This window comes from Ipomoea nil, unplaced genomic scaffold, assembly GCF_001879475.1.
Source record: "Ipomoea nil cultivar Tokyo-kokei standard unplaced genomic scaffold, Asagao_1.1 scaffold3069, whole genome shotgun sequence".
Classification (NCBI taxonomy): domain Eukaryota; kingdom Viridiplantae; phylum Streptophyta; class Magnoliopsida; order Solanales; family Convolvulaceae; genus Ipomoea; species Ipomoea nil.
Genome location: NW_017619497.1, coordinates 6,215,054 through 6,223,142, shown reverse-complemented (window position 1 = coordinate 6,223,142; position 8,089 = coordinate 6,215,054). Strand labels below are relative to the sequence as shown.

The window sequence follows — 8,089 nt, the reverse complement described above, 5'->3', positions numbered from 1 at the left end:
TGCTAGTTCAATATGTAATATTTTGAAAGAAAAAGAAAAAAGATTAAGGTTCGAAATTCGACAATGAGTCACTATTGCTCAATTTTTGTTAAAAAAAATTTAGGGTAATTTTCACAGGATATTAATTTGAAGAACGTTAAAAGTTAAAAGGAACGTAATCAAATTTAGGCAAGTTTAATAATTTTTTTGAAAATGGCAAGTTTAATATTTAGTATAATTCATAATAAAATATGTATCTAAAACACGTTTTAAGAATATATTACTTTAAAGCTCAACAACTTAATTAAGTTATGAGAGTTTGTATTAGGTAAATTTATTCATATGATAAAAATTGAACTTGCGACATTTTGTTGTGAGAACTATGTTTCATATATTCAGTTACCTTTTTGTGGTGAATTATTAATTATTTTGAATCTTACTGATAAAATAAAAAATATTATATTAATTTCTTTTACACAATAATTTATTTTTAAATTAATTAAAACACAGTGAGTATTTGGATGAAAAAATACAATTAAACCCTTACATATTTTTTTAGTACTATTGACTCTATTATAATATTTATTATACTTTCTCTATCTGTCGCAGTTGAAAAAGTCAATACTCCACCACCGAAGTTCGACCATGTGACCTCCTCAAAGAGAAGGACATATGTATCAATTGAATACAAAGTGTTTGGTCGGTAAATATCTTATATAAAATAAAATTTATGAATAATAATGGTAAAAAGTAAAAACTCTAGAAAAGACTAAACCCTCTAAAAAAAAAAGAGGAAACAAAAAAAGGTTTTAAAAGTGGAAAGATAAACAAATTTAATTAATGAGGGTTTTGGCAATTTGGCTTTGTGGGGGTGGGGTGTCCCTCTTTGCAGTGGATTCTATTTCTATACATACATGATACATATATAGAGAGAGAAGAGAGATGAAGGAAAGTTCTCACTGTTCGTGTCTTCGAGTGCGATTATAAAGAGAGAAAGAGAGAAAGAGAGAAGAGCAAAGCATCGGCAACAGATCTAAAGGAAGGAATATATATATATAGATAGATATATATATACTACTGCTCTTTTTAGAGGGAGGAAAGGGAAGGATGAGTAGCAGAGGCAGTAACAATGGTGGCGGAGTGGCTATGATTCCGTCGGGGTCGCGTAAGATAGTGGAGAGCTTGAAGGAGATAGTGAGAAACTATCCCGAGTCTGAGATCTACGCCGCTCTTAAAGAGTGTAATATGGACCCTAACGAAGCCGTCAATAGGCTCCTCTCTCAAGGTCTCTCCTTCACCAAAAGCCCTAAAAGCTATAGCCTTTGTTTCTCTGTTGCATAATAATGATATCTTTTGCGATTTAGGATTATTGTTCTGTATATATTGTGAGGCTTTGTGCATGATTTTTCCTCTTTTTGTCACCCTCTGGTTGATGTTTAGTGTAGTAATTGTTTCGTTAAATGGAAAACCTCCAGATAGTGTCCTTTCCTCTTCAATTTGTTTTTGAAATTTTGTTTTGTATACCAAAAAAAAAAAATAAAAAAAATTCCTTTTTAGGGTCATTGGCAAAAAACTATTCTTAGTCAAAGACAGGTGTTTATTTTGGTTGATGTCAAACAAGATAAAAAAGGTTGGAACTTTCAGTTTCTCCTAATTGGCTGAGGAATGCTGAGTTTTGTATTGCTTAATACCTTTTGGCTTTTGCAATCTTTTGATCTGTCTCAGCTTTGTGGAGTACTGGAGTTGATACTTGGCCAAGATTTATTGTGAAAGTTGTTAGTTGTATGGTGAATATGTGAAACCTAAACGATCTTCTGGCAGTTAATTGCAGTATATAAAATATATTAATATAATTTATGTGTGCATTAGTTGATTTTTATTCTATTATTTTGGATTTTAATACTAGCAAAAGATTTGCCATGCCATCACTAAGAGACTGCTGCTTGCGCTGCTGCATCTTCATTTTAGTCTACATACCATCACAATTTTGTTTGAACCTTTGAGAATGTTGTGCTTCTCTTATGTAATACTGTGTATTTTTTTTTCTTCAATAGTATTAATAGTGGGAGTTTTGCATCATCATGAATAGGTGTCTTGGCAACTATTTTATCCTTTCTAATCCAATGTTACTGATTTTTTAGATCCTTTTCATGAGGTGAAGAGCAAACGAGATAAAAGAAAAGAGGTGCGTGGCTGTTCTGTAAGCATAATGCTTAAAGAAATTCTTTGTTTAGCTCATGCTTTTTTTTCTTGGTTTACCATAATGCTGCTCTATGTTACTTGGACGATTCTAAGATCTATACAAGGGATGGAAAATCTCTAGAGTGTTGGTGCTTTCATGACAAGACTGTTTGTGAAATGAAATTTCAAATCCTGCTTGTGTCAATGAAAATAACTGTGCTTGGAGCTTTTCTATGCTTTTCCTATGATTCCAGGCTACCTATTGAATTTCTTTACATCCCTTGTTAAAGGCTGCATGTATTTGTTTTCCTCTTGGTCTTATATGCCATCATGTTCCTTCTCTTTTTTTTTTTTTTTTTTTTTTCCAGAATAAGGACACCACTGAATCTAGGCCACGTGGTGCTAGTAGTTCACGTGGTGGCAAGGGCAGTGCAGATCGGTATGCTGGCCGTGGTGGGTCAGGTATTTGCATACTGAAAATTATCCTTTTCTGTAGACATTGATTTACATTGATGATTTACCACGTGACATTATACAACATTTGTTAATGCAACCTAATCTTTCGTTCAGAGTCACTACACGGCAAATCTACCTATGCATACAAGGAGAATGGGTATACTAACACCAAATCAACAAGAACTGCAGGGAGTACTACAAATAGGTGGCTGCCTACCATCAGGTTAGTTTTATTGGATTGCCAAATGTGTGTAGCATATTGCTTTGGCTAATGATTTCATATTTATCATATATCCAACTTGATAATGTCTATAGCCATTTTCAATCACCCAGAGCTGTAGTTTTTGGTGCACATTAGGTGTGTATAGAAGTAGTTAATACGCCTCAATTAAAAATTGAGTGGAAGTCTTCTAATAAGCATGATAATATGTGTCTGTTGTAACTGATTGTCTTCACTTATTATATCCCTGTTAACTTATGGACATTCTATTTTTGAAGAATGGCTCATACCTTCTTTGGGTACCATCCGATGTATGTACATTGTATTATAAAGTATTTGATAGTTTGCCTCCATTCTTACGTTGTTGCATGTACTTGTACATCTATTATCAAACACAATGGAGTCTAGACTATTAAGTTTACAATTTCCATTTTCTTTCTTAGTTGGTTGCTTCGGAGTTTGGGTATACTTCCTTTGTCTCCCAATAATTTGCATTTGATACAAAATACAGGGATTAAGGCAACTGTATTTAATTAATGATAGAGGAAAAGAATATCACATATATGAAAGGCAAGTTAGAACTCTTCAATTAAGTTAATGGCCAATAGCTACATTAGCTATTGGCCATTAACTTAATTGAAGAGTTCTAACTTGCCTTTCATATATGCGATATTCTTTTCCTCTATCACTAATTTCAATCATTGAAATGGGGTATTGTTGGAAATTAACCTATAAATCCACTAAGATTGTTATACACCAACAATTCTATTTAGACATTCAAAAAAAGTAAGCAAGATAGTTTTGAGGGACAAATGGAGTAGATCAGAGTTGTTATACAGCTTTACAAGTCCTTGCTGGTTCCTTTCCTCTTTTCTTATTTACCTGATATGGATATAAGATCACCTTTTTCTAAATTCCTATATCTTGGACATCCTTTTTTACTATTCCTCAATCTTTTGCATCTAATTCTGGTTTTATTTTTATTATTTTTTTAATATCAACTGAATACTTTTATAATATCCTGTGTTCCAGTGATGCAGCTGGCACTGAAAACCAGAAGTTAGTTGATGGTGTTTCAGCAGCCACCCAGCATTCTTCTGGATACCAATCTGCTTGGGTAGGTGTTCCAGGTCAAGTGTCAATGGCTGATATTGTTAAGATGGGTAAGCCACATGGTAAAGCACCAAATGGTACAAGTGAATCATGGCAAAATGTCAATGCGAGTTACAACCATGCCCAGGGACCTTCTGGTGCATTAGAACATAATTTGCAGTTTTCTGGTGATAACACTTCTAAAGCTTCAGAGGTATACTTGGACGCAGGGGTTTCTCCTGCTCAACCTGATTCAACTAATGATGAGTGGCCACTTATTGAGCAGCCATCAACTGCTTGCAATCCGTCTATCTCAGATCCACCTAGCTCTCAGCTGCATCCTGATTCATCTCATGCTGCCTTTAACAAAACTAACCAACATCCCCAGTCATATGAGGTTCAGGGAGCTGAAGATCATGGCATTGATAGTGTTGGTACTGGTCCGGTGGTGTCTGGTTCTCTTCCTAATGGAGAGTGGCTGGAGGATAATTCTGCAGCAGCATCTTCTCTTCATGACAGTGGCCTTGATACGTATCCGCCTCATAATCATGGTTTTGATGGCGATGATGGTGAGTTTGTGTGCTGAGTTTCTTTGACATATTTACATATATGTTCTGCTGGTGTTCCTTATTTATTTTGGCATAAGTTGAGGTGAGCCGCTGATTACGGTAGTCACTTTTTGGTTGCATAAAGGCTGGTTATTGTCATGAAAGCATGCGTGTTAACTGCTAAAGTTTCAGCTTTTGAAATATGTCATAGTATGCACCTTATGTTTGCGTTATAATTCTCTTCCTTTTGTTACAGATGAAGATACTGATGCCTCAGTTTCATTAGCTGCTGCCAACTTGCAACAACTTAGCATACAGGAGGAGCAAGATGTGGCACCTGAAAGGGATGGACCTGCTGTAGTTATTCCAGATCACCTACAAGTTCAAGCTGCAGACTGTTCACACCTGAGCTTTGGTAGCTTTGGATCTGGAATTAGTGCTACTTTTTCTGGGGCTTTGGCATCTGCTCCTACAAATACAGATGTGGAAGAAGAATCTAAAGATGCAGATGCTCCGCCGGTTGGGCACTTGACCAATGGGTATGTCCCTAATTGGAATGATTTTTTCCCCCAATTGATGTCTCCTTGAGGGTTTTTCTCTACGCATTTAGCTTGTTAAATGATTAAAAATGTTTCTTTTAATTTTTGGTGTTGTTACTTGCAGAAGTTCTGAATACTATGGTGATGAGGATCTCAGAAATGAACAAGATGGTATTTTATTCCATAGGACTGGAGCAATTTCGGGGAATTATGAATCACCTTCTGATTCCCAACCAGATTCACTGAAAGTGGAACATTCTGAAGTTGCACATGGCAATCAATACAGCTTTCCTTCTTCTGCACCTGGTTATACTTATGAAAATGCTCAACAGTTAAATGTGGTGTTTAGTCAATCACAGACAAGCTCACAAACACAAAATCATGCACCCTTCTCAAATGTCATGGTGAGCATTATTAAAGGTTTTTTTTTTTTTTTTTTTCCCCTTCTGGGTCTTGAAGGGTAAAATATATAAAGCTAGATTGTGTACTTGAGCAGATAACCTTGCTATGTGTTTCCATTATTTTTATTCAATCTAGCTTGTCAGAAAGATCAAGTTTTGTATTTTGCTTTGCCTTATAACTACTTTATTCCGTGGTGTTTTGGTTCAAAGCAGGGCTACAGTAATTCCTTACCGAGCAATTTGTTGACAGCAAATGTTCATGCTGGTAGAGAGTCTGATCTTTCATACTCGCCATTTTCTACACAAGCAATGCCTGCAAAATATGGCAACTCGGTTTCATCAGTTGGTGGTTCATCAATTTCCATGCCAGAGGTATAGTTTCTCTATTAAGTTCGCTCTTTATAGATGTTTGTGTGTGTGTATGTATCTAAAGAATTTAGATTTGTAGTTTATGATGCTCTCACGAACAAAATCCGCATTCACACAAGGCTGTTGATTACACATGTCAATAGCAGGGTAATACCCACAAATAAAAATAAATTCTTATTACTCGAAAATGCTAATGTTTGAGCGGCGGTGCGTAAAACAAAATGAAAGGAGGTATTTTAGTATTTAACTATTTATAGATTTCTCCACACAGATCTAACTAATACTAATCCCAATAATGGTACAAAAACAATAAACAATACTATGATGCTATAATTGAGGCAATACTAGTTAGGAAACTAAAAGTGATAATAACAGAGTTCTGCAAATTCTTTGAAACTCTGTGTTGCTCTGTAAGTTAAAAACTAAATAGAGAAGAATTGGGAGTTCAACTTCGTATCTTGCTTTTCACTGTTGTTCTATGTTTTGTTCTCACCAGTTGTGTCTTGTCATGCAATAGGCTTTGAAGACTGCTGGTTTTTCATCAACGCAGCCTACACAGCAGACCCTTACTGGAACTAACGTTGCCACAGGGCCTGCTCTACCGCAACACCTTGCTGTGCATCCATATTCTCAACCGACGCTTCCTTTGGGACCTTTTGCAAACATAATTAGCTATCCTTTTATGCATCAGAGCTATACATATATGCCTCCGGGTTTCCAACAACCATTTGCTGGTAACAGTACTTACCAACAGTCTCTGGCAGCAGTGCTCCCGAACTACAAGAACAGCGTATCAGTAAGCAGCTTGCCTCACTCTGCTACTGTTCCTTCAGGATACGGTGCCTTTGGAAACACCGGCACAATTCCTGGGAGCTTCCCGTTGAATCCTTCTGCTGCTCCGAGTACATCTTTGGGTATTGATGACGGGCTTAGTTCTCAATACAAGGACAACCATCATTTAATGTCTCTTCAACAGGCAAGCTGTTCTTTTCTAGCATGTGCTTGGTTTTGCTACGATGAATGATTATTATTCTCCTGTCGTTTTGAGGCTTCTGAACTCCGTTTTTCTTCCAGGTTGAGAATTCAGGTATGTGGCTCCACGGCCATGGCTCCCGAACAATGTCAGCTGCTCCTGCCAATACATACTACAATATCCAGGCGCAAAACCAGCAACCCAGTGGCTTCCGGCAAGTTCAACAGCCATCTCAAAACTATGCATCGTTGGGCTACAACCCAAACTTCTACCATTCCCAAACCGGGATCTCGCTGGACCACCACCACCAGCAGCAGAACCCTAGAGACGGCCCGTTGGGCGGCGGTGGCGGCAACGCTCAAGTCCAGCCTAAGCCATCATCCCAACAGCTGTGGCAAAACAGCTACTAATCTTACTCCCTCCCTACTCCCTAGTGCCTCCGGGTTTTTCAGGGTTTGTAATGATAAAGAAGTTGCCCCTCAAGCTTGTGGCCGCGGCAATAATCCATATTTTCGACGCCCAAAGCTTGTGTGGCTGCTGCCCTGTACTTAGAGTCTTAGAGGTTGTATTTTACGTTTTCTTTCCGTTATATCATCAGTTAATGTAGTATAGGGATATGCAAGCTAAGTTGGTGTTAGTGGGATTCTTGTGCTTCTGTTTGAATTTTTCCTTTTTTCTTCCCCCTCACAGTTATCAACAACATCCTGCTCCTATACCCACCCTCTGCTCATTTCAATTATTATTTATTTCTCATATTAGGTCCCCTGCTAATCAAACCTTTGGCAATTATTCTCGAAAAATATAAATTTCTCATTTGATCTTTTGCCCAGTAGTTAGGAGATTTAGTCAGCAAAATCAAATGTGGAAATAAGTATGTGGTAAACTTAATAGTTCAGGACGCACCAAATAGGCAAATATGACAAAATTAACTAATAGTTGATTATATGCAAAAAAAAGAAGTTGGTTGAAAAAGTTGTTTTGAAAACTTTTTAAATTTTAGTGTTTTGGAATAATAAATTATTACAAAATGTTAATGAATCAAATATTTGTTATTTAATCAAGTCAAACAATTAATAGTGGTTAAATAAGTTAAAATTGACTGATAAATCAATGTTACTAAACAAGGTTAATATATTAAAAAATATATATTGGCCCTGTTTGGTAAATGAATGGTAGCTGTTAGTTAATTAGTTAGTTGGTTTGAGCGGCTTTTAAAATTACAAAAAATTAATTAATTAAATATTTATATTAATTTTTAACTAAGTTAAATCATTAATAATGGTCAAATAAGTTAAAATTGATTCGATAGACCATTATGGTACATGGTATAA

At 36.2% G+C, this 8,089-nt stretch overlaps 1 protein-coding gene across 2 annotated transcripts; it reads left to right on the top strand.

Annotated features, from left to right (window-relative positions):
* The first annotated feature begins 873 nt into the window (after positions 1-873).
* Positions 874-7,479, top strand: LOC109165618. 2 transcript variants are annotated; one of them, XM_019314461.1, is made up of 10 exons: positions 874-1,264; positions 2,121-2,164; positions 2,529-2,622; positions 2,731-2,839; positions 3,869-4,497; positions 4,733-5,015; positions 5,140-5,419; positions 5,627-5,788; positions 6,303-6,761; positions 6,860-7,479. In XM_019314461.1, exons 1-10 carry the CDS (start codon positions 1,087-1,089, stop codon positions 7,166-7,168), a joined length of 2,547 nt encoding a protein of 848 aa, XP_019170006.1. In that variant the 5' UTR covers positions 874-1,086; the 3' UTR covers positions 7,169-7,479. The 2 variants fall into 2 exon arrangements, with proteins under 2 accessions (XP_019170006.1, XP_019170007.1); XM_019314462.1 differs by having other exon boundaries at positions 877-1,264; positions 5,630-5,788.
* Positions 7,480-8,089: the final 610 nt, after the last annotated feature.

What these genes read in the sequence shown, in the direction of transcription:
- LOC109165618 (XM_019314461.1), top strand. Translation starts at nt 1,087, where the DNA reads ATGAGTAGCAGAGGCAGTAACAATGGTGGCGGAGTGGCTATGATTCCG. An exon ending in AGGTGGCTGCCTACCATCAG is followed by an intron (nt 2,840 to 3,868) that starts GTTAGTTTTATT and finishes CCTGTGTTCCAG; the next exon opens with TGATGCAGCTGGCACTGAAA. An exon ending in CACCCTTCTCAAATGTCATG is followed by an intron (nt 5,420 to 5,626) that starts GTGAGCATTATT and finishes TTTGGTTCAAAG; the next exon opens with CAGGGCTACAGTAATTCCTT.